Source organism: Lacerta agilis, chromosome 14, assembly GCF_009819535.1.
Source record: "Lacerta agilis isolate rLacAgi1 chromosome 14, rLacAgi1.pri, whole genome shotgun sequence".
Lineage (NCBI taxonomy): Eukaryota > Metazoa > Chordata > Lepidosauria > Squamata > Lacertidae > Lacerta > Lacerta agilis.
Window position 1 is genome coordinate 12,021,563 of NC_046325.1, and position 25,926 is coordinate 12,047,488.

At 47.9% G+C, this 25,926-nt stretch overlaps 2 protein-coding genes across 3 annotated transcripts; both read left to right on the plus strand.

Annotated features, from left to right (window-relative positions):
* Positions 1–3,106: 3,106 nt before the first annotated feature.
* LOC117059456 (perforin-1-like) lies at positions 3,107–6,685 on the plus strand. The gene is made up of 2 exons (XM_033171201.1): positions 3,107–3,829; positions 5,225–6,685. The coding sequence occupies exons 1-2, from the start codon at positions 3,267–3,269 to the stop codon at positions 6,315–6,317; spliced, it is 1,656 nt and encodes a 551-aa protein (XP_033027092.1). The 5' UTR covers positions 3,107–3,266; the 3' UTR covers positions 6,318–6,685.
* A 1,607-nt stretch (positions 6,686–8,292) lies between these two features.
* Positions 8,293–25,431, plus strand: PARP2 (poly(ADP-ribose) polymerase 2). Of its 2 annotated transcripts, XM_033168896.1 has the most exons (19): positions 8,295–8,377; positions 9,980–10,188; positions 10,758–10,879; positions 11,909–12,121; positions 13,408–13,539; positions 13,886–13,956; positions 15,443–15,493; positions 16,535–16,631; positions 17,177–17,252; positions 17,352–17,454; positions 17,547–17,706; positions 18,269–18,407; positions 19,415–19,478; positions 19,993–20,127; positions 22,374–22,507; positions 23,191–23,290; positions 23,393–23,491; positions 24,762–24,886; positions 25,238–25,431. In XM_033168896.1, exons 2-19 carry the CDS (start codon positions 10,037–10,039, stop codon positions 25,395–25,397), a joined length of 2,133 nt encoding a protein of 710 aa, XP_033024787.1. In that variant the 5' UTR covers positions 8,295–8,377; positions 9,980–10,036; the 3' UTR covers positions 25,398–25,431. The 2 variants fall into 2 exon arrangements, with proteins under 2 accessions (XP_033024788.1, XP_033024787.1); XM_033168897.1 differs by lacking the exons at positions 23,191–23,290; positions 25,238–25,431 and having other exon boundaries at positions 8,293–8,377.
* Positions 25,432–25,926: the final 495 nt, after the last annotated feature.

Sequence of the window (25,926 nt, forward strand, 5' to 3'; positions counted from 1 at the left end):
TGGGAGAGGGTGGGAATGGGGGGGGGGATCAGCTTGCAAATGAGAATGATCAGAGTAGGGAAAGAAATGAGTACCCTCAGTTGTGATTTCCTTCTTCTTTGCAGCATATTATGTTATAAAGTCACCAGCATTTTACAGGTGTTTTTACAGCATTTTATAACATTTTACACATGTTCTATTGCTTCTTTTATGATTGGACGTAAAAGGAAGTTGTTGGGAAAATAAATTGATGGAGTGTTCCACTCCCCGAATGCCTACTGGATGGTACAATCTAATTTTATTCTCCAAAGTTTCAATGATCAATGCAAATAGCAGCGGGAACAGAGGGTGTCCTAGTTAGGTCCTGTCTTAAGATGCACACTCAGGTAAGAGAATCCATTTGTGGCTGTTGCTGTAGACAACCCCAAGATCAATTAAAGATAAAATCATTTCTAAATTTAGATTTTATTTTTTTAAAACACATTTTCAAAAAAAACCACTCCACAGTCAAAATCTCTGAATATGTCTAGAGAGACAATCCATACACACCCCAGTCAGATTCTGTGTCAGATTGAGTGCCCTTTGGATCAAGTCAACCATTATTTTGTCCAGGAATAAAGCTTATCTGATCAGTAGATATAAACCAGGGGACTCCAAACTAAGGCCCGGGGGCCGGATGCGGCCGAATCACCTTCTAAATTCGGCCCGCGGACGGTCCTGGAATTAGCATGTTTTTACATGAGTAGAATGTGTCCTTTCATTTAAAATGCATCAATGGGTTATTTGTGGCGCCTGCCTGGTGTTTTTACATGAGTAGAATGTGTGCTTTTATTTAAAATGCATCTCTGGGTTATTTGTGAGGTATAGGAATTCGTTCATTCCCCACCCAAAAAAAAAATATAGTCTGCGCCCCCACAAGGTCTGAGGGACAGTGGACCCGCCCCCTGCTGCAAAAGTTTGCTGACCCCTGATATAAACCAACCAATATGTACATTTAACCTGAAAACTATAACTGGCATTAAAAATTTGTTAGGCTGCATCCCAGGCCATTGGCCATGCTGGCTGAAGCTGATGAGAAACATCATCCTAATTAAACCATTGTACTTAACATACCAGTCCCCCACTATACATGTGATGTTGATCTATGGGACAGGTAGAGACACGGCTACCAAGGCATAATAGGGAACCTTATAGGACGCCCCTGATCATGCAGAGGCAAGAGAAAGCAGGTTTTGGGTCCACAGCCCATCAGTTGAGCCAAGGTCAGTGGAAAGCAGGCTTTGGCGGTATCGCTCTACATGGCACTTTGAAGTCCCAACATGCCCAATCACCTGACATCATTGTGGTGACTGACAGGTGGGTGTCCCCACACCTTTGTCACATTTGGCCCACAAGGCTAGATCTAATAAGAATAAGGATTTGGCCTGTGGAACCAAAATGTTCCCCCATCCCTAGAACAATTGGAACTTCTTTTATAAGCCCTCTGCCAGACTTTTTGGGTTGGGGGAAAAAAGGCTTCCTTATAAGGAATTTCCTCACAAAAGCAAATGGCCCATTTCCCCCCACTTGTGGCCACTCACTATCCTGGTATGATGGTTTCAGTTTTCCCTTGAATGCTCAACCTCAAAAGAAAGGAGTCTGAAGCAGTCCTCTCAGGCTCACCAATCTGTAGGACCTTTCCTTGCCACTGGGGCTCTCTGCCAAAGGTAAGAAAGAACAATCCTTCCTATTATTATTATTATTATTATTATTATTATTATTATTATTATGCAAAGGAAGGCCTTCTTGGCTCCATGACTGTAGCAGTCACTGATTCGAACTGGGAACAACAGACTGGAATGGCAGACTGCTTTTGATATTTACAAAGGCGTGGAGTGGAGTGGATAAAGAACTGGGTATTAAGAGGGTTTGAGACTGGGATTCACCCCTCTTCTTTCCATATATATATGGAGCCACCAGGAAACCCCTGCATCTACCCATCCCTCTCTCATACACACACAAAAATACACTAATGTTTGTGACTCTCCTATAATTCACACCATTAATGCAAGAATTGGAAACGGTGGGAAAGGAGAGAAGCAGGAAGGCTAAAAAAGAATCCAATTTTCTGAGAATGCAACTGGTGCGGTCCTGTTCGTTCAGGGGTGGATGGCTGAGAGTGGTTTAGAGACATGCAAAAGACAAAGCAGATCGGTTGGAGAGGGAGGGAACTGGAAGAATAGCTCATTGGTGAGAACAGAAACTGAAAGGCAGCTGTTGTAGTGCCACGTACTACACTGAGAAGGCAAAGCAGTTCAGAAATTAAAGAGTGGGTAAGCTTGCTACTATATTCAATATTTATTATTGTAAATGAGTTTACATTCCACCATGTACTCCTAATTACACCCACAAGCTGGAAGCCTCTACCACCCCACAGAAACTCCCAGCATAAAAGATTAAGGTGCAGAGTGTATCTGGGTTTACACCAGACTGATGTTCTGCATTCCCAAGGTGTGAAGAGATGCAACAGTTAACACTTTTCTCCTGGTTGCTGCTCTATCCTGGGGGAAGTGACATATGTTGGTCTTCTACTTGTCACCAAGCTAGGAAAGAAAAGGCAACAGTGCTAGGTCAGGAAGAACATCTGGTGCCCAGATTATACATGTCTGCTTTTAGATGGAAATCAGGACTTCCGTGGTTAGTTCCAGGGCTTCCTCTTCATATTTACGTTCCTGCTGTACATTCAGTCGCCCCCTCAGCCATGAAGTTCACTGGGTGGCCATCATTAGAACTTCAGTCTAATTATGGAATAGCCAATGTTCAGTCATTGCTCAACTAAAGCAACATCTCTGACCACTGACAGCCCTGGCTAGGGTTGATGGAAGTTGTGAATCATCTGAAGAGCTCCATGCTGGTGGCCCATGACTGAATAGCCTGTGGTCCTCCAGGCTGTTGCTGAACAATAGCTCCTACATTCCTGGCAATTGAGGCATGGTTGCTAGGGCTGGTGAGAGCTTTAGCTTACCAACATCTGCAAGGCCAATGGTTCGCCATACCTGGCCCAGCATATACTATTAGGAGTGGCCATGGCTCAGTGACAGAGCATCTACTTCGTGTGCAGAAGCCAACAGGTTCTGTTCCTGGTACCTCCAGTTAAAAAGGGTCAGGTAGCAACGGGTGATGTGAAAAGAGGGACTCTCAAATGTGGGAAATGCCTGAATGGTGCAAATAAGTCTTCTCTGTTTTATTTCCCACAGTAATTTGAAGCCATCTGCCCCACTGGGGGGAAGGATCATAGCAGAACAATCATGTCCAAAAAACACCTCTTCCTAGCAGCCTTCCTCCTATTTCTCTTCCAACTTCCACCAACAACTTCCAGCGACTGCCACCAGCACCACAGATCCATCTGCATGAAGCAGGACACCTTTGTGCCTGGCCACACCAATATTGGTCAGGGGGTTGACATCACCACTCTGGAGAGAAAGGGAGCGTTTGTGGTGGACACCAGCCAATGGCAGGGTCCCAACGGGATGTGCATCCTCTGTCGGAATCACTTGATGAAGGGCCAGCTGCAGAAACTCCCTTTAGCTGTTGCGGACTGGCAGGTCGTTCGCTCGTGCCATCGGCAAGAAAGCAGTTCTGTGGAGCATTTAGATGTGGATGTTGCCAATGCAATGGCCACGGAGGTGAAGAATGACTGGAAAGCAGATTTGGGATTGGGCATAGAGATGAACATAGCAGGGCTGGAGCTGCCTAAGATGCGGGTGGCCTTTGCTGGATCTCACTCCCGGATGGCTATTTATGCACATGGGGAATCCCGTCAGGACAGTTACAGCTTTGTGAGGCAAGAGGTCTCCTGCACACACTACAGGTGAGCATCGGTAGCCCTCTAGAGATACAATCAAAGTAAATAATGAGTGGGCGTCCTCAATTGGAAGTTGGATCAAACAGATATAGCAATTCCAGCAGAGGTTCCTAGTGAACTGTGTTGTGTCCCCACAGGGTTCAGTTATTCATTCGTTCTTACTATTCCATTGTTAGACTTCTCTCTCAATTCAGATAGCATTCAACAAAGCTCTCATACATAGAGTTACTGAAGATCACAGGGCACATGTAGAAACATCCACTCGCATTCCAATAGGCTGTTCTTTGGCTCTGAATGAAGATGGTTAGAAAGCATTTTTTATGAAGTTCTCTTTGGAATTCATGGAGTTGTGTAAGAACGAGTGAGTGCACCCATCTTCCTGGCATGCAAGAACTAGACTGAAACAAAGGAGGAAGGGAAGGTTTCTTCTTGCTCTGGGCAGAGCCAATAGAAAGAAAGGATAATAGGAAGTGGGAGGCAGATCACCAGCTTGCTTGCAGGCTCAGATGTTCAGGATCAAGGAATTACGGAAGTGGGCTGGAGAGGGTTAAGTGACCAGGTCGGGGAGGGCAATTCAGGTCAAGAGCTCAGCCCCAGAAGAGCCAGGGGTTGGTCCTGGGAAATAATGTGCACCGGTTGATTGACTGATTGTCACCATATCTTTAGTCAACACTGTCAATGGAGGCTCAGGTAACCTTGGTGGCTAGCAGTATTTTGCTCCAGCACTGCCTGCTTCACCAGTTACGGGCCCCTTTGGAGAGAAATTATTTGGCCACTGTCTTCCATGCTCTGGAAACTCCCAGATTGGATTACTGCAATGCATTCTACATGGGGCTTTCCTTGAAGAACATTTAGAAACTTCTGTTGGTCCAAAATGCTGCAGCCAGCTTACTGGCTGGGATTTTTTCAAAGAGGGCCAGATTTGATGAAGTGAACATGCATGAGGGCTGATCAAAGTTTTTTTTAAAGGGTTGAGGTTGTTGAGCTTTTTTTAAGACTGAAGGTTTTATAGGATTTTACTCCAGGAAATATAAACTGCCACAGGGGCCGGATTAGGCCCCTGAAACAGACATTGGACATGCCTGGTTTAGATCTAACATACCCTGTTACACTTTAAAGCAGCTGCATTGGTTGCCAGTTCGTTTCCAGGTCCCAATTCAAGGTGCTCAAATTTGTGTTTAAAGTCCTCTTGTATGTGTACACTTCCTCTTTTTCTGATTTGCAGGAAGCTCTGGGGGCCTTTACAGGGGTGGGAAAACATGTTCAAGAGCAAGAAGATCCCTGAAACTTTGCAGGCTTCCCTTCCCTCAAAAAGATGGAGGATTATGGGTGTGGGTGGTGTGGGTAAAACTATAAACTTTGCTTCTAATATCCTGCTCCTCTTTTTCTCTTCTTGAACAGGCTGAGACTGCCCCATAGACCCTCACCGCTGTCCTCTCACTTTGCCCGGCATGTAGCCGAGCTTCCAATGAAGAACTCTGAGGAATACCAGCATTTTATCGACAGTTATGGCACCCACTACATCAGCCAGGTGGAGCTTGGGGCCCGAGTCCGCCACCTGCTGGCAGTGCAGACATGCAAGATGGCCTTGTGGGGGGTTACAGCTTCCAGCATCCAGGATTGCTTAAAGTGGGAGTTTTCTTTGGGAAGCAACAGGGTATTTGGGCCCGCTTCCCAAAATGCCACGTGTGAAAAGATCTGGAAGCTCTACAGTCGTGGAATCTCACATGAAGCCTATGCCAAGCGGCACACTGAAGTTGTGGGAGGAGATAAGCAGATGGAGATTCTCTTCTCAAAAGCCAAAGGAACTCAACTCTTCTCGGCATGGGAAAACAGTGCAAAAGCAAAGCCTGGGCTGGTTTCCTATTCCCTCCTGCCCTTGCACACGTTGTTGAACCACCAAGACCCAAGGAGGGGTTTGCTGAAGCAAGCCATTGCGGGTCATATAAACCGGAAGGCCCTGAAGAGGGACTGTCCACAACAGTGTCCACGATGGAGCTCCCAGAGCTCAGCTGAGCGATGCACCTGCCTTTGTCCGATGGATGGCCTCAACAACATCATGTGCTGTGCCCGAGAGCGGGGCAGGGCACACCTCACCTTTGTTGTGACCAAGGGATCCAACCTTTGGGGCGACCGCTTCTCACCCACTGATGCTTATGTCAGAGTTGTCTTCCAAGGTCAAGCGCTGAGTACCAGCATCGTCACATCTGATAACCCCAGGTGGGATGAAACCCTGAGCTTTGGGACTGTCATGCTGAAGCATGAAAACCCCTTTCACATAGAAGTCTGGGACACTGATGGCTGGGGTGGTGATGAACTTTTGCAGAGGTGTACCGGCAAGCTGGAAGCCAGGGCTGGTGCTCAATGGTACAGATGTTCTCCACAATATGGATACATCCAGTTTTATTACTTTCTGGAATGCGGCCACACATTGAGTGGCCCCACCTGTCAAGATTATGTCCCCCTCCAGCTGCCAACTTCTTATTTTAACTAGTGTTCCCACCCGCCCATCCAAACCAGTGCTATGTCCTTCTATATTTTAGGACCTTATGCTGAATAGGTGGGGCAGGTGCATGGAAAAGTAGGAGAAGGGGGCGTAACTGATGTTTCTTGCTGTACTACAGCTCCCACCACTCCCAGCCAGCATGGCCTGTGATTAGTGGTGATGGGATTTGTAGTCCAACAATAGCTGAAAAGCCACTGGTTACCTCCCCTGAGATAAATCAAGGGGCAGAGTTGAGACAGATTCAGAAGGAATCTGGCAGTTCTGGGACTGGAGCCTAGTTGGTCCACGGGTGGTCACAAGGAGCAAAGATGCTTTTATCAGGTGAGCTCTGGCTCTTGAGACACTTCGATGGCAACCACATAATTGTTTAAACGCCCCCAACCCTGCCGAAGGTTCTTATAATCATACAAAGCATCTTTATACAGAGTTCCACCTTACCCAGGCATAGGCAAACTCGGCCCTCCAGATGTTTTGGGACTACAACTCCCATCATCCCTAGCTAACAGGTCAGGGAGTTGTAGTCCCAACATATCTGGAGGGTCGAGTTTGCCTGTGCCTGATCTTACCTAATACTGTATACCAGCACCCCAAACTTCAGGATCTCAGGATCACTCAGAGATCATATCCAAGCCTGCTTCCTTTCGTATCTTTGCTGTGTGTTTTCTTTCTCTCCAACTTCTACAATGTTACAAATACATATTTGTGTTTACATGTGTGCTGCTTTCAACCTTGCAAATCCTTAACTGGTTAAGGATATTCCAGATTTGAAATATGATATCCTCGAAAAATAAACATATTGCTAGGGAGCCAATATTCTGTGAACTGCCCTTGCAGACTTATGATTACGGGCAGTATAAAATAAATAAATAAATAAATAAAATCTGTTTATCCATGGTGGACTTTGTGCTCTCATATTTCAGCAGCATCCTGTTCGACTCAGTGAAACTCAGTGCCCCCTCCCCACCACCACCTATTCTAAAACTGCCTCTTTCTTGCAGATTTCTTTCTGCAAGACATGCTAAAGGCCCATAGATAATGAACAGCAAAGTGAATTTGTTTTAAGAACTGTAGAAATCGCAGTTGAATTGCAAACCTCAGTTTCTCCTTGTCTGTGGAGCAAATTGCCGAGGTCACCAATTCCATACCTAGGTCAGAGCCACTGTCAGAGCTGCAGGATCCATTCTTTTTTTTTCAATCTAGCACCTATAAAAATAAAAATTATCACTCCATTTTTAAATGCTGAAAACTGGAAAATGCTGGATGGAGACTAGTCTGAATTGGGTTATGAAGCGGCTGTTCGCTTATGCTTCACCTCTTCCCATTGTACTCAAGATCGCTGGCCGTGAGTCGTTCCCAAATCCCAAGCGAGCCACGGAGGCATCCGCGGGAAGGGGGCGGAGTTCCCCCGTTTCCGGCTTCTCCTGCCCAATCTGGGACTTCGCCGGGACCCGAATCGCTGGGGACTCACCCACCTCCAAGAGGCGGCACCCTGCTAGGGTGGTGCTCGGCCCTTCTCTCAGACCTTCCCAGAGGCGCAACAAGGGTGACAGACACCCAGCACGTGGCCTCTTCGGAGAGCTTCCGCCCAGCCTGACGGGAAGTGAAGCCTCATTCCAATATATAGTGTCCGGTATCTAGTCTCCAATGAGATCATGGTGCAGAGAATCCATTCTATTGGAATCCATATATTGGCCCGGTCCTTCCTGGCCGCAATCTCGGAAGTGTAAAAAATAATAATAATAGCGGGATAAAAGAAACACCGGGGTGGTGGTGATGATGCTAAACAGTGAGCGGAGACCATCATGCAACGCTTCTTAATTTGCATTTCCCCGCCTCCTCAATGGCGCGAAAGCTTCTAACGAGCGGGCCCCTACGCGTGCGCGCGCAGGTTGCTTTTTATCGATTCGCCGGAGGCGTAACATGCAAAACAGTCGTATGCAAATGAAGTAAAAAGGGGCTGGAACGTTCCCCGGGAGCAGGAAAAAGGCGCCGTTTGCAGCCGCGTAATAGCTGCTAAAAAAAAAAGAAAAGAAAGCAACGCGGAACAGGTTAGTTGGAAAAGCGGATCAGCCTATTCAAGCGGGGGGTGTTAATGCACAAATAGGGAGGGAAATCGATGGAAAATATTGCACAGAGCGGTGGATTAAAATAATAATAATAATAATAATAGGAAGCGGGAGGCAGATCATCAGCTTGCTTGCAGGCTCAGTGGGCTGGAGGGAGTTAAGTGGCCAGATCGGGTAGGGCGATTCAGATCAAGAGCTCAGCCCCAGAAGAGCCAGGGGTGGGTCCTGGGAAATAACGCGCACCGGCTGATTGACTGATTGTCACCATATCTGCAGTTTATATTACGATTAGGAAGGTTTGGTCGCGCTGCGGGGTCGCGGTGGCTGAGGAATCCGCACTTCCCCGGAGCCGGGTTTCTTATCTGCGGGATCACAGTGGGGCGGAAATGGTGTCTCGAGGGCATGGTGACGAATGCATTTCACCGCAGCTGATTTGAAACAGTCCTCCGGGGCCAGATGAATGTTGGTGAAATTCGGTAGATAAAGCACAGGGGGGAACCCGGCAGAAAGACCAGCCTGATTATTGCAGCAGGAGCTTTTTCGTGGACACCTCATTGGGTGCATGAAACGCCGTCTTGTGTGAACATAACAGCAATTGTTTGCTTGTGTGTGCTTGTTGTACATAAGAATTGTGAACATCGGGGCCGCAAAGGCAGTGATGTGCAAGAGTTACGGCTTGTGACATTTCTGTGTTTGTTTCATTTCAGTACCTTTCGGCCACCATGTTTACAATTCCTGTCCTTGTGCATGTATATCTGAACAGCATTGGCACCAGAGGCCAGCATCGTTGGGCGTCTGCCAAGCCCAGGAAGGAGCCCCCTTCCAAACTTCTGCTCCTCTTCTTTTTCCTTTTCCTAGTGGGAACTATGGGACCCAGAGAGAGGGGAATAGGCGCAGGCTTCAGAAAGGTCTGAGTGAAGTCAGGAGGAGGGCCTGACCCAATACAGCTAGGGAGTACATACCACCGGCTCCTGACAGAACCATCATCCCACAATGCTCCCCTGGGATTCCTTAAGAGCTGAGGGAAAGCCCAGGCCAGGGAGCTTGTGCCATCAGCCTGAGAGGACTTTGCATCATTTGTTTTAGTATTTTAAAATTGCATCCTGCCTGGGAAACCTTGGCAGAAAGGCAATCCGAGGCATGAAGCTGTGCCCACTCAGAACAGCCCCATTGGCTGTGCCTGGTCTGAGTGCCGCCCCTTCCCCAAGCAGGAAGTGGTGCTACAAGCAAGGATAAACTTTCCACACATATGACTAAGTGGGCTCTAGCCCTCGATGGCTTCTGCTGTAATAATTTTTTTGGTCTATATAAGGTGCGACAAAACTCTTAAGTATTTGTCATAGTAAGGCATGTAGTTCTGAAGCCTGTGTGTGAAGAAATATAGAATGGTAAAGTTGGAAGGGAACCTGAGGATCACCTAGTCCCAACCCCTGCAATGCAACTGTCTCATATGGGGATCAAACCTGCAACCTTGGTGTTATCAGCACCACATGCTAACCAACTGAGCTATCCAGAATGAGGCATCTTCTTGCGGTAGAGGTCATCTGCAATGACCCCCAGTGACACTTCGGCTTCCTCGTTTAGGTGATTGTGTGAGGTGTCAACTCGGCCTTCTTTGCACGCTCTGACGCCGCCTCAGGGATGAGACGGAAGCGGAAGGCCCCCCAGCGCCAGAACGGGGAGCCCAGCACTGCCGGGGCTGAGCTGGAGCTGCGCTGGGAGTGGGAGACCCCTGGCAACAGGTGGCAGCAGTTCTTTCCTGAGCAGAGCGAGATCCTGAGCCAGGCAGCCCGGTGAGTTAGTGCAGGAAGCTGCTTAATATTGGGAGTCGGATCACTGGGTCGCTAGACATTGGCTGGCAGCATCTCTCCAGAGGTTGAGGGTCCCTATCTGGAGATGCTGGGGATTGTGGCACTCCAGATCAACCTTTCTCAAGCTTGGGTCTCCACATGCTGCTGGACTACAACTCCCATCATCCCTGACCAGTAGCTAAGGATGATGGGAGTTGTAGTCCTACAACATTTGGGAGGGGGCAGAAAGGCTGCTCTGGATGCTGGATGACAACTCCCATCATTCCTCACCTGGTAAGTTCCCTTATACCAAGCCAGACCATTGGTCCATCTAAGGCAGTGTTGTTTTCACTGACTGGCAGGCAGGGTCCCGGCCCGCCCCCCATCACTACCTGGAGATGCCAGGAATTGAACCTGGCACTCTCAGTATGTGGAGAAGATGCTTTCCCACTGAGCCAGGCCCCTTCACCACGTTGGTGCTCCCATTGTTGTCCTCCCCCCCCCCCAACATGGAAAAGGCAGGCCGAATTGAGTCAGGGCGATGACCCTGGAGGCTTCTGTGTTCCCTACAGAGCCGGGAAGCTCTCTGTGGACATCGGCGAATCCTGTGTGGACCTGCGCAAGATGCTGCAACGGAATAAACAGACGGGACTGGAATCGCGTGTGGCTGCGGCTGTGCGGGATCAGGATTCTCGTGAGCAGACTTTTAATTTTCTTGCATTTTCTTAGTGGATCCCGCCTCCAGCGGACCAAGATTCTTTCCTTTCCCAGGGGCCAACTTTGACAGATGGGCATGGCCACACACCTGTCAGTCACCTGATGCCCTTGTGACATCAGGCAAAACTTCGAAAGAGTCACTTGGGCGCTGGCAGTGTGCCTTCAAAGGGGTTTGCTGTGAAGTCCCATTTGTAGTTTAAACGCTGGAAGCTTCCAGGGGTCTGGTCTGAAGTCATGCAGTGATGCAACTGCCGTGAGGAAGCCGAACACGTCGGTCCGTCTGGTCGGCGCATGGACGAGAGACATCCTGGGGACCTCCATGGATCCCACCATGAGTTCCTGGAATAAAACGCAAAGTGCTTTTCATTGTGCTTTCCCTGGCTGCAGCACCACCTACAGCGTCACACTCCAAATGCAAGACAGGTTTGCTGCTCAGTGCGGACAGGGGTGTGTCAGCAGGTTAAATGCATCCCATGTTGGGTTGCAGAGCCTCGTTGGGCATTGTGGGGACATCACCGCACGGTTTGGCCTTTAGCGCAGGGATGAGGAACATGTGGCCCTCCAGACCGTGTTGGACTACAGTGTCTGTCATTCGTGACCATGTTGCCTGGGGCTGATGGGAGTTGGAGTCCAGCACCATCAAAGCCCCCCCCCCATGTGCCCTTTGCCCTGAAGGCAAGGGTTCCTCTGGGCACGTGCTCATTTGCCCATTTTGACCGAGAGATCCAGTGTGGTGTAGTGGTTAAGGGTGGTAGTCTCGTAATCTGGGGAACCAGGTTCGTGTCTCTGCTCCTCCACATGCAGCTGCTGGGTGACCTTGGGCTAGTCACACTTCTTTGAAGTCTCTCAGCCCCACTCACCTCACAGAGTGTTTGTTGTGGGGGAGGAAGGGAAAGGAGAATGTGAGCCGCTTTGAGACTCCTTCGGGTAGTGAAAAGCGGGATATCCAAACTCTTCTTCATCTTCTCTCCTCCTCTGCTCTCTCCCTGCTACCGTGCTGGCCCAGATTTTGTTTGGTGCTGGCAAGGAGACGAAGAAGGCGAGTGGCTTCCTTACCCTGCGGACACCTGCCTGGCCCTGCAGGCAGCCAGGAATGGACACGGAGAACCAGCAGTGGAAGCGATGGTTGGCCGGACACGCTACAAGCTGGACACAGCCCGCATGGTGCAGACTAACAGCCGGACCGGGTTTGAACGTCTGATGGAACGCAGGGAGTCAGGTACAAGGATGTAGGGTTTAATGTTAGTGATAATACTTTGCATTCTTCCAGTCCTCATTGAGGCTTCAGAGCAGCGTTACAAGAAAGGCCAACAAGAAAGGTTGGGAATCTCAGGCCTGTGGACCTAGCTAGCATGCCCGTAGGACTCTCCCTGTGTTGCAGCTTTGCACCCACCTTGAATGTTTTTGCCAGGCCAAAATGTTCCCTTCCCTTCCACTAATGCCTTTTCATTGCCCGGGTGCATAATGGAGAGGGGGCGGGGCTGAAATGGCAAAACTAACAGCAAAATCGAGAGGACATATTGACAAAGTGTTTAAGGAAGAATGGAAAACCACTGATGGATTATACATCAAATTATCATCCATATATGAAGTCGCTGGCAGGATTTGAAAAATAAGCAGTGGATTACTGAAAAAATTAATGGTAGCAGAGTTTAGACAACAACAAAATATTTATGGACTATATGGAACTCGCTGAACTGACTGGGAAACTCCGAAACCAGATGGACGACGCGGTGGAGAAAGAATGGATTAAATTTAAAGTATATATGAAAAATATGATAAAATAAGTATTTAAATGCAGATAGGTAGAAATTGGTAGGCTACAGATATACCAAGAACAAACTCAGTTGGTCTCTAAGGTGCTACTGGAAAGAATTTTCTATTTTGTTACAGATATAGTAGTTAGAAGAGATTTGGTAATATAGGAAGTAATGATAAGGCAGTTAAAATAAGATAAACTGATTAGAGTTTTAAGATAGAAAATGAAAAGGTAAGGAAATTACTGAAGATGATTTACAAGGAAAGCAGTCAGAGAGGATGAGAGGAAGTCAACCTACAATGTTACATAGAAAATTAGGTAGGTCTAAATAGTTATTTTTGTTTTTGCATTTGGTTATATTGTTTTTATTGTGTTTTTGTTTGTATGTAGTTTTTGTGTAGTGTTCTTATTTGTGTTATATTAAAAATCAATAAAATTTTGGAAAAAAATATTTGTTATAAAACAGCTAATAAAAAGAAGTAAAAAAAAAACAATCAGGAAAGGAGGGGTGGGAAGTCAAGAGGGAACTTTGTTTAAAAATGTATATGACGGTAAATGTTTTGAAATATCTTTGGAGACTTAATAAAAATGATACGAAAAAAAGGGGGGGGTGTGGGAGATAAATAGATGGGAATATATTTATGCCAAGGTAGAACCAGTTCATAGCCTCCCCAAATCTCTCTTACACTTTTCAGAACCTGCAACCAGCAGGCCTGCTCCACCCTGGGCTTTTCTCTCTCTTTCAGACGCTGCAGAGACTGAGGAGGGAGGATCCCAGCCAAGCGACAGCATCTCGGGCACCGAAAACCCCGTTCCTGCTAAGAAGCCCCGGGGCGGAGGGGACAGCGCAGCATCTCAAGGAGAGGCGGATAACAAGGGTAACGGCCAAGGGGAACGGGTCTTAGTAGATCGGCCTGTCAGCCAAATCCCCCAACAACTTGAGCCTAGCAACTCAGACCTTGGGGGATACAAGCAGGTGGTGATTCATAGCATGAACTGAAGCATCTCTCCCAGGAGGCTGCTGGGTGTGTTTATTGCCGGAACGTACTGCCTGATTTTAAGCATCTCGGCATTAACGCTCTTGGGAACTAGAACCGTGTGTCTTTTTAAGAAATGCTGAGGTTCTTAAGAGGCTAGATAGTAGTGTTGTGGATGCCAAGGTTGTGAGGGGTTGGGGTGAATTTAATCGGCACATCCAACCCACCTCCTCATTTTCCCCTGCAGAGGCCGTGAGGACACTGATAGTGAAGGGGAAAGCACCCGTGGATCCAGAATGCTCTGCCAAGCTGGACAATGTAAGGCACCTACTGGCATGGGTGGAAAACCGTTGGCCTCTAGTTTGCTGAGACTACCATTCCTGACCATCGGCCTGTCAGTCTGGGGCGGAAGGGATTTGGAGGAGAGCCCCACCTTGGCTAAGCCTCATAATAGCAGTCCCTCCTGACTGAAAACATATAAAACACGCGTTCAAAAACAGAAGGGAGGCGGTTTTTAATTTACAGTGGTAGCTTGGTTCTCAAACTTAATCCGTTCCGAATGTCCGTTTCAAAACCAAAGCTTTCCAAAACCAAGGCGTGCTTTCCCATAGAAAGTAATGCAAAATGAATTAATCCGTTCCAGACTTTTAAAAACAACCCCTAAAACAGCAATTTAAAACAACCCCTAAAACAGCAGTTTACAGGGACCCAGGTGGCGCTGTGGCTTAAACCACTGTGCCTAGGACTTGCTGATCAGAAGGTCGGCGGTTTGAATCCCTGTGACGGGGTGAGCTCCCATTGCTCGGTCCCAGCTCCTGCCCACCTAGCGGTTCAAAAGCACGTCAAAGTGCAAGTAGATAAATAGGGACCGCTGTGGCGGGAAGGTAAACGGCGTTTCCGTGCGCTGCTCTGGTTTGCCAGAAGCTGCTTTGTCATGCTGGCCACATGACCCGGAAGCTGTACGCCGGCTCCCTCGGCCAGTAACACGAGAGGAGCGCCACAACCCCAGAGTCGGACACGACTGGACCTAATGGTCAGGGGTCCCTTTACCTTTAAAACAGCAATTTAACATGAATCTTACTATCTAACAAGACCACCAATCCCTAAAACGAAAGCAATAAACAATGTACTGCAGTCACACACACAATCAATCAATCAGTAGCTGAACTGGGTTCCACACAGTCACAAAAACAAACAATAAAGAGCCACAAAAACAAAAAGGCAAAATAAATAGCAAAAACGGGCAGACCTCAGGGTAACATTCAAAACAGAAGTGCGGCACTGAAATCGGAAGCGTAACACTGAAATCGGAAGCATAACAGTCAAAACGAAGCACATTCAGCTTCCGGAAAAAGTTCGCAAACTTACTTCCGGGTTTGCAATGTTTGGGTTCCAAGTTGTTTGAGTACCAAGATGTTTGAGAACCAAGGTACCACTGTATTGTACTACTCTTCGAGTAACTGGGATGGGCCTCCCCTATGGCCTTTCAGATATTTCCAGACTACAAATTCCCACATAATTGCCCCAGGGCTGGTGGCAGTTGGAGCCCAACAACAAGGTCGGTGGCGGGGAATGGCGACAAGTACCTCCATTCTGAAGTAAAAGCTTACCAAGGACTTAAGAACAGGCATGTTGGGCCACAACAGTTGGCCAGTCAACCTAACTCAGTAGCACGATGCCTCTGGGCTAAATTTTTTTAAAAAGGTTCGCCAGCCCTGCTCATGCTATTCTCTAATCATTTCATTCTGGAAAATAACCCTCTTTTTTCTTCTCTCTTTACTGCTGCTCTTCCTTCCCAAACAAGGCTCATGTTTATTGTGAGGGAGACGACGTTTACGATGTGATGTTGAATCAGGTAAGTGGGCTTGTAGGCTTCTTTTCACCTGCATTTTAATGGATAGTTAAACTAGATGCCTGTATAGCGCAGGGTGATGGAAGCGAACGGGGAGACTTGTGTTCAAATCCCCACTTCGCCACAAACCTTGAGCCAGTCTCTCTGCCTAAGCTACCATTGTAGGGTTGGTGTGAAGATTAAACAGGTGCGGGGAGGGCAGGTATGGTATACTTCGCTTGGGAAGGGACGGCATCACTTGCTCACGGGGAGACGCTTTTCTAAAATTGCACAACAGCCCAGATACGGAGCTTTTGGGGGGTCTCGAGTTATTTGAGAACAAGAAGTGGCTCCACCCTTCCTCTGACAGCTGCAAGTGTTCTTCAGTGAGAGCCACTCAGTTGTGGTTCTAGGGGACCCTGCTCGCTCCTTGTAAGGTCCTCTGTTGGTTGCTCATGAGTAAGCAGGCAAAACTCCGAGTTTCCTTTAAGAGTTTTATTGTGCAAACTATGTACAGTGCAGAGCTAATAAGTTCATGTCTGTATCGAGCGCCGTCAGAATCCGGGAATGGCCCCTTCCGGTTCTGACCCCAACAGAAGAGTTTTGGTATACGGAAACACCGCCTCCCATCCTTTCGTTTCACTCCTCGACGCCTTTGGGCCGCCGGAAGCGGCGTGTCTCTTTCCTCGTCCCTTGAGCGAGAGGAGTGCGAGGGCTCTTCAGCATCCTCAGAGCCTTCTCCCTCCATACCCTGAAAAGCCTGCCCCTCCCCGCTCGAAGCCTTGCTGCTCCCTCGGCTGCCAGATGCGACCGTGGCTCTCTGTAGCATCCTGAGAGCCCTTCCACCACCTTGCGCTGCACCGGGGACAGTTCCCTGACACTCCTCAAGTTCCTCAATCTGTGGAGTATCTGGCTTGTCCTCCAAGGACCCCGTGCCAGGTCAGGGCTAGGCATGACTATAACATATGCACCAGATGAACTTTTCCAGGGAGGGGTATTCAATACATGGGGTGCTGCTGCCACTGATCTGCTCTCACCATCTTCCTTCTCCTTGGTTCCTCCCAGACAAACCTCCAGTTCAACAACAACAAATACTACCTAATCCAGTTGTTGGAGGATGACAGAGCCCGGAACTACAGCGTCTGGATGCGTTGGGGGCGTGGTGAGTCGGGACAGGGAACTTGGGGGCAATCGTATGACACATTTGTGTTGGATGAACCTTCAGTGGCTCTTAGGCACAGTCGCTGAGGATGGAGCCCCTAGAGGCTGTATAACTTTTGGAGTTGCATCCAAAGTTAGTCATGCTCAGAGTAGCCCCATGGAAATCAATAGACATGGCTCGCCTACTTGCGTTGATTTCAAAGGGTCTGCTCAAAGCTGAACCTCTGGTTGCTCATGATGGGTTGCAACAAGATGGGAAATCTCACTTTCAAGTCTTGTTTGTGAGCTTTGCCCCAGCAATCTGGTTGACCACTGTCGGAGACAGAGCATTGGATTGGTTCCGTATAGCAAAGTAGTTCTTACCTGCTTCCCCCATTCCAAAATGTGTGGTTTTTGCTCTGTAGAAACCACCCCTTGGAGCCACGGCTCTTGGACTTTCTTCTCAGCTCCAGAAAGCAACACGTCTCTTCCACTGTCCCACACTCTGCAGTGGTTCCCCCCCCCTTTAGCCTTCACTCATTCTCTCTTTGTCTCTTTCCTTCTCAGTTGGTAAGCCGGGTCAGCACGCGCTTGTGAGTTGTGCTGGAGATTTAGCTAAAGCCAAAGACGTCTTCACCAAAAAGTGAGTCACATTGGAAAATTTGGAGGTATTCCCCCCATCCAATCCAACGCCTGCCCTCCTTGAACTGGTCTTGCGTCTTCTTTCCTCTACCTCTTTTAGGTTTTTGGACAAAACCAAGAATGAGTGGACCAACCGTTGCAGCTTCCAGAAGGTTCCAGGCAAATATGATATTCTCCACCTGGACTATGAAGCCAGTGATTCAGTGAGACTTCAGGGAGGGAAAGAGCAGGGAGGGGAGGTCTTGTGGCTGAAGGACGCTCTGCCTCATGATCTTTTGCTTTACATTCTTTCCAGAATGAGGAGAAAGCTGCCTCGCAGAAGACAGCCTCATGCCCCAAGCTTGTGTCACAGCTGGACCAACGAGTTCAGGCCTTGGTGGAGCTGATTTGCAGCATCCGCACCATGGAGGAAATGGTGGTGGAGATGAAGTATGACACCAAGAAGGCTCCTCTAGGCAAGTGGCCCTAAATTGTCACTTTTATAGATATATAACTTAGTTCAGGAGCTCTAAAGAGAGAAGAGAGGCAAAGAGGAAATCTTTTAATACAGAAATCTGAAAACCACAAGAGGGGAGAGTGCTTTTGTGCTGGAATCCAGCTTGTGGGTTTCCCACAGGCATCTGGTTGACTACTGTGTATTGGATGGGCCATTGGCCTGATCCAGCAGGCTCTTCTTATGTTTGGAGTGAAATCTGGAAACAAATGTCTTATGCTATATAATAAAACCCTAAGGATGTCGTCACGCTGCAGTTCTCATGGCCGCCAGTAGACTTTTGCCCTTTCTTTCTCCTTCCCCCACAATACTGGCAGCGGCAAAGTGTAAAGGGAGGGTTGAGAAGTTGTTGCTGCTGCTATTTTAATTCCACTGCTCTACACCATTGGGAGAATTGTTGCTTTCCGTTTCATTTAAAATGGGCTGCATGCTTGGGCGTGTTAAGCATAAAGCCCAGTAACTTTTTTTGGCAGACGGGAAACACCCTCGGCTGAGTTCCTCTCTCTCTCCCATGTCCCCTCCAGGAAAGCTGACAGCTGAACAGATCAGCGCAGGGTACCAATCCCTGCAAAAGGTAGAGGCGTGTCTCAAGCGGAAGCAGACCGGCCGTGCCCTGGTGGAGGCCTGCAATGAATTCTACACACGGATTCCCCATGATTTCGGGTTAGTGCTGCCAGGGCAGGGGAAACCCTCCTTACCTTGGGCTCCCTGTGGCTCAGGGATGGGACTCTGTTGTCTCTCTATACTCAAAACTTTGTACAGCAATGTGCATCTCCTCCCACAAATATTTGGTGCTTCTCAACCCACTTCCCAAGTCATTCGCGATCATGCAATATATGCCTTCCCCACACCTTCCTGCCACGGTGTGCATGCAGAAGGACCAATCGCCTCACCCACCAGGCACTTTTTAAGTTGTCAATAACAACAATCTACATGCTTTACATGGACACATAAGAAAATATTGATCAAATCAAGCGCTAGAAACTAGAATAACGTGTACCAAAATACAGATAAACTCAACAGTTTTAAACCAAGTATACAGGTGAAACTCGAAAAATTGGAATATTGTGGAAAAGTCCATTTATGTAAGCAATTGTGTTTTCATTAGCTACTGGAGTTTAATATATGAGATAGACTCATGACATGCAAAGCGAGATATGTCAAGCCTTTGCTTGTTATAATTGTGATGATTATGGCGCACAGCTGATGAGAACCCCAAAGTTGAAATTGTTAATTTGGGGTTCTCATCAGCTGTACGCCATAATCATCACAATTATAACAAGCATAGGCTTGACATATCTCGCTTTGCATGCCATGAGTTTCTCTCATATATTAGTTTCTCCTTTTAAGTTGAATTAAAGAAATGAACCTTTCCACGATATTCTAATTTTTCGAGTTTCACCTGTATATGGTAAAATTCCCAACGTGGGTAGGCATTCCTTAACAAAGTTTGTAGCAGCTGTTGAAAACATCAACAGTGAAGGTACCTGCCTAATATTTCATAACTGGGGAGTTGCAGAGAGCAGTTGCTGCCACACGACCAGTTCTTTGCAAGTGCAGAACAGTGTTTGTAGGAGTGCAGAACCCAATGCATGTATATATATACCCCTCCCCTTCGTTTCTGCAACCTTTCCTAAAGTCTGTGCCCCCACCCTGGTCCCCTTTTGCAGACTGAGGACCCCTCCACTGATCAGCACAGAAGAGGAGCTGCAGGAAAAGGCCCAGCTGCTTGAGGTAAGAACGCTCGAATGCAAACACACAACTGAAGTGGGGAGGAGTGAATGGGATGCCCCGAGTATCTGGCCAGCAGAATGCCAAGATCATGCTAGGAAAGGGAATTTCATTTTAAAAAAAAAAACTTTTTTTAAAAAAAGCAAAGAAGAGCAGCAGTAACAAAATAACCCATAAGATATAATTAAGGCTATAATATAACACACTCTTTCTTTGTTCTTCATTCTTATTTACTTTAACAATAATCTCAACAAAATTGTAAATATTTTTTTTAAAGGAAATTGAATTTCCTTCCCATGCAAATTCGGAGCAATAAGTGACTGGGCCTCAAGCCTCCTAACTCCCCTCATTCCAGATGGGGGGGGGTGGGAGAAGGAACTGGTTGAGACTATCCTCAGTCAATCAATAAACAGACAGACAGATAGAAGATGCCCACCATGGATGGATCAATTTGGGTAGTGCTGGTGGTCCTGCTGTCCTGTGAAACTGCTCCTGCCACTCCCTTTTGTCCCTCAAGGCTCTCGGCGAGATCCGTGCTGCCATTAAACTGGTGCGGTCAGAGCAGCTGGACAAGGAGCACCCGCTGGACCGGAACTATCGCGGCCTCAGCTGTGAGATTCGACCCTTGGAGAGAGATAACCCTGACTTCCCAGTATGTGGGGGACGGGGACTGGGTGGGCATGGGGGGCAGTCCCAGGAAAACTCTGCCCATGCTTAAAAAAAATTAAAAATATTTGGGGAGTTGCTTCTCCTTTGATAGTTCCCTACTCCTACTGAGAGCCAGTGTGGTGTAGTGGTTAAGAGTGGTAGACTCGTAATCTGGTGAACCGGGTTCGCGTCTCTGCTCCTCCATAAGCAGCTGCTGGGTAACCTTGGGCAACTAGTCACACTTCTTTGAAGTCTCTCAGCCCCACTCACCTCACAGAGTGTTTGTTGTGGGGGAGGAAGGGAAAGGAGAATGTTAGCCGCTTTGAGACTCCCTAGGGTAGTGATAAAGCGGGATATCAAATCCAAACTCCTACTCCTCCTCTTCTTCTTAGAATCATAGAATCATAGAATCATAGAGTTGGAAGAGACCACAAGGGCCATCCAGTCCAACCCCCTGCCAAGCAGGAAACACCATCAAAGCATGCCTGACAGATGGCTGTCAAGCCTCTGCTTAAAGACCTCCAAAGAAGGAGACTCCACCACACTCCTTGGCAGCAAATTCCACTGTCGAACAGCTCTTACTGTCAGGAAGTTCTTCCTAATGTTTAGGTGGAATCTTCTTTCTTGTAGTTTGAATCCATTGCCCCGTGTCCGCTTCTCTGGAGCAGCAGAAAACAACCTTTCTCCCTCCTCTATATGACATCCTTTTATATATTTGAACATGGCTATCAGATCACCCCTTAACCTTCTCTTCTCCAGGCTAAACATACCCAGCTCCCTAAGCCGTTCCTCATAAGGCATCGTTTCCAGGCCTTTGACCATTTTGGTTGCCCTCCTCTGGACACGTTCCAGCTTGTCAGTATCCTTCTTGAACTGTGGTGCCCAGAACTGTACACAGTATTCCAGGTGAGGTCTGACCAGAGCAGAATATAGTGGTACTATTACTTCCCTTGATCTAGATGCTATACTCCTATTGATGCAGCCCAGAATTGCATTGGCTTTTTTAGCTGCTGCATCACACTGTTGACTCATGTCAAGTTTATGGTCTACCAAGACTCCTAGATCCTTTTCACATGTACTGCTCTCAAGCCAGGTGTCACCCATCCTGTATTTGTGTCTTTCATTTTTTTTGCCCAAGTGTAGTACTTTACATTTCTCCCTGTTAAAATTCATCTTGTTTGCTTTGGCCCAGTTCTCTAGTCTGTTAAGGTCATTTTGAAGTGTGATCCTGTCCTCTGGGGTATTAGCCACCCCTCCTAATTTGGTGTCATCTGCAAACTTGATCAGGATACCTTCAAGCCCATCATCCAAGTCATTGATGAAGATGTTGAATAAGACTGGGCCCAAGACAGAACCCTGTGGCACCCCACTAGTCACTTCTCTCCAGGATGAAGAGGAGCCATTAATGAGTACCCTTTGGGTTCGGTCAGTCAGCCAGTTACAAATCCACTGAATGGTAGCATTGTCTAGTCCGCATTTTACCAGCTTCTTTACGAGAATATCATGGGGCACCTTGTCAAAGGCCTTGCTGAAATCAAGATAGGCTACATCCACAGCATTCCCTTCATCTACCAGGCTTGTAATTCTGTCAAAAAATGAGATCAGATTGGTCTGACATGACTTATTTTTCAGAAACCCATGCTGACTTTTAGTGATCACAGCGTTCCTTTCTAGGTGCTCACAGACCGTTTGCTTAATGATCTGCTCTAGAATCTTTCCTGGTATTGATGTCAGGCTGACTGGGCGGTAATTGTTTGGGTCTTTTCTTTCCCCCTTTTTGAAAATAGGGACAACATTTGCCCTCCTCCAGTCTGCCGGTACTTCCCCAGTTCTCCAGGAATTCTCAAAGATTACTGCCAGTGGTTCTGAAATCACCTCTGCTAGTTCTTTTAATACTCTTGGATGTAGTTCATCTGGCCCTGGAGACTTGAATACATCTAAACTAGCCAAGTATTCTTGTATTACCTCCTTACTTATTCTGGGCTGTGTTTCCCCTGCTGAATCATCTGCCCCATATTCTTCAGGTTGGGCATTGTTTTCTTTTTTTGAGAAGACTGAGGCAAAGAAGGCATTGAGGAGTTCTGCCCTTTCTCTGTCTCCTGTTCGTATGTCACCATCTTCTCCTCTAAGTGACCCCACTGTTTCATTGTTCTTCCTTTTGCTACGGACATACCCATAAAAGCCCTTTTTATTGCTTTTAACCTCTCTTCTTCTTCTTCTTCTTCTTCTTCTTCTTCTTCTTCCTCCCAGGTGTTAGAGCGCTACCTGTTATCCACTCATGCTCCCACCCACCAAGATTACACCATGACGCTGCTGGAGGCCTTTGTGCTAAACAAGGAGGTCTCCGATCCAGACTCGACCTTCCGCTCAGACCTCCCCAACCGGTGAGTGGAAGGATTGGGGGGGGGGGGAGAGAGACACCCAACTTGAGTCTGTTTTAATTGCATTTATAGAGGCCACCTTTCCTCCAAGAAGCTCAAAAGTGTGGCCTACATATCCGTCCTGGATAGCTCAGTCGGTTAGAGCATGGTGTTGGTAACGCCAAGGTTGCAGGTTCGATCCCCGTATGGGACAGCTGTGTATTCCTGCATTGCAGGGGGTTGGACTTAAGATGATCCTCAGGGTCCCTTCCAGTTCTACAGTGCTATGATTCTTTTCTCACACCACAACAATGTTAGCCCGAAAGCAAGCAACTGGCCCAAGGTCTTGCAGTGAGCTTCGTGACTCGAGTGGGGATTTGAACCTGGCTCTCATGAGTCATATCGTTCTAGAATTGTAGAGTCGGAAGTGGACCCCCAAGGCTCATCTAGCCCAACCCCCTGAAATCCTAGCCCAGCACTGTAACCTCTACACCAGGCACCCCCAAACTCTGTCCTCCAGATATTTTGGGACTACAATTCCCATCATCCCTGACCATTGGTCCTGTTAGCTAGGGATGCTGGGAGTTGTAGTCCCAAAACATCTGGAGGGCCGAGTTTGGGGATGCCTGCTCTACACCATGCTGGCTCTCAACCTAGAGATCCCCATTGCGATTTGTCACTCCTCTGGGCTTCTTCCCCTTTCTCAGGACACTGCTGTGGCACGGATCGCGCCTGGGCAACTGGGCAGGGATATTGAGTCGCGGGTTGCGGGTGGCCCCCCCAGAAGCCCCCGTCACTGGCTACATGGTGAGTCTCCCCACTTTGTCCTCTGCCGAGCTCTTGGCCTGTTGCTCCTGGCTCACCTCGTGGCAGGGCTGACTTAACGACCTTCCTTTCCCTCCCTTCAAGTTTGGGAAAGGGATCTACTTCGCTGACATGTCTTCCAAGAGTGCCAACTACTGCTTTGCCACCCGCGAGAAAGACGTCGGCCTGCTGTTGCTGTCGGAGGTGAGATCTGCATCCCACGTTGGGGGGGGGAGGGGGCATAGGGGTGCCTGCAGATGTAGACTACAATTCCCATCAGCTCCGGGTTTTGTATGTAACTCTGTTTTTGTAATATTTCATTTTAAGTTTTCTGTTGTTTCTTCATTATTTTTTTGCACACCACTTAGAGGTGTTTAAAAGCAGTATGAAAACTAAATAATATTTTAAAAAATCACATTTTATATGCACACAAAAAAGGGAATGAAGGGAACTGTAGTCCAATATAACTGCTTACCCCAGCTCTAGCCTTCCCTGAGAGAGCCAGTGTGGTGTAGTGGTTAAGAGTGGCAGACTCGTAATCTGGTGAACCGGGTTCGTGTCTCCACTCCTCCACATGCAGCTGTTGGGTGACCCTGGGCTAGTCATACTTCTCTGAAGTCTCTCAGCCCCACTCACCTCACAGAGTATTTGTTGTGGGGGAGGAAGGGAAAGGAGAATGTTAGCCGCTTTGAGACTCCCTAGGGTAGTGATAAAGCGGGATATCAAATCCAAACTCCTCTTCTTCTCTTCTTCCTGGAGTGTAAATAAGTACATAAAAGACTCGGGGTGGGGCAGCCCTGTGATTCAAATTTGCACAGTATAGGCCCAGTTTGGGCTGACTTTCGGAGGGGAAGAGAGACTTTGGCTGGGTTGAGGAGTGAGAGCAGGGTGTTATGGGCTCTGTAGACGGTGGATGGATTGAACCCTCTGGACTACCCTTTAGCTTACTGGCAAGAACTGCTGGTTCAGTACAAATTAGCCATAGTGGTTAGAGCATCTGACTAGGACCTGGGAGAGACCAGGGTTCAAATCCCCACTTGGGCCGAGTCACTGCCTCTCGGCCCTGCCTACCTCACAGGGTTGTTGTGGGGATTAAGACAGATGGGGGAGAACAATGCCCCCCCCACTCTGAGCTCTTTGGGATCCAAATGCAAGTTGGTGGCAGTGAGCTGAGATGGCAATACCCCATACATTGCTTACAGGACAACTGGACAGATTACGTTTTTTAAAAAAACCACCAAACATTTTAATTTTTAAAAAGTGCAAGGGAAAGGGGGAGATGTGCCTGGGACAGACCTGGGGCTCAACCTTGTAAAACCAGTATCCCCACAACCCATCACCGCCACATATTCCTCCTTCCTCTGATCACTTCTCAAATTAGAGGACATTTACAGGAGTTCAGCTACACTGCTTTAAATATTCAAGTGATGTATGCACAAACTGGGGCTGAGGTTCTGCTCTCCCGCCTCCGTAGGTAGCTCTGGGCGAATGCAACGAACTGTTGGAGGCAAACCCCGAAGCGGAGAAACTGCTGACCAGCAAACATTGCACCAAAGGGCTAGGCAAGATGGCGCCATCCCCGGCCAACAGCACGACACTGTGAGTTTGGGGTGGGTGGAGGAAGCCTACCTGGCTGAAAATTCAAAGGCTGTCCTTAAGGCAGCAGAGATTTGTGGACCAGGATATTTCCATGCATCTCTGATTAAATAAAAAAAATTCCTACCAGTAGCACCTTAAGAGACCAACTAAGTTTGCACACGAAAGCTCATACCAATAACAAACTTAGTTGGTCTCTAAGGTGCTACTGGAAATATATATATATTTGTTTCGACTACGGCAGACCAACACGTCTACCTACCTGTAACTAGATCTCTGTTTAAAAACACTCCGGGCGCTTGTGTGCAAACATTAATTTCTGAACACTGTGTTCTCTCTTCCCTTCGCTGGCAGCCATGGGGCTCTGGTCCCCCTGGGCCCTGCTGCAGACACCGGGGTGGCGAACCCCAACGGCTACACCCTGAACTACAACGAGTTCATTGTCTACGACCCACGGCAGGTGCGCATGAAGTACCTCCTCAAGGTGCGCTTCAATTTCAACCAGCTCTGGTGAAGTTCAGCAGGCAACGCAGAGGAGGACGGCGGCAACAGAAAAACCACAGGCCTCTTTTCCCCCCCAAGCTGACGTCTCAAGTGCCTTCAAGCTGAGAGACTTGAGAACTTTTATTTTATTCCTAGTGTGCAGTTTCTTAAAACTTGAATTAATACACTGGCCTTGTTAAGGGAGTGGACAGTGGCAGCCCTTTTGTAGAAAGCAGGCTATGGTGTTGTGTTAGGAAGGGCTGGCAGTGAAGGAAGACGGTGGAACAAGTAAGGCCTTGCAGCAGCAGCGGGCTGTAGGCCTGCAAAACCTTTCTAAAGTCATTTCAAAAACCCTTCCCACCCTTGGGTTTAAGGTCCTTCACCTGTTTCCTCACCCTTCTAAGCCCACAACTGCTGCTTCTGCATATCAGTCAGTAGTAACACGCCTCTTCTGATGAGGAGGAAGTGAAGGAAGGCAATGCCTCAAGGCCCTTGAAGCAGTGGATTGCAAAGGCGCAGGCCTCAGTCTCTACGGGCATGTTCTCTCCCTCCTCCCAGGA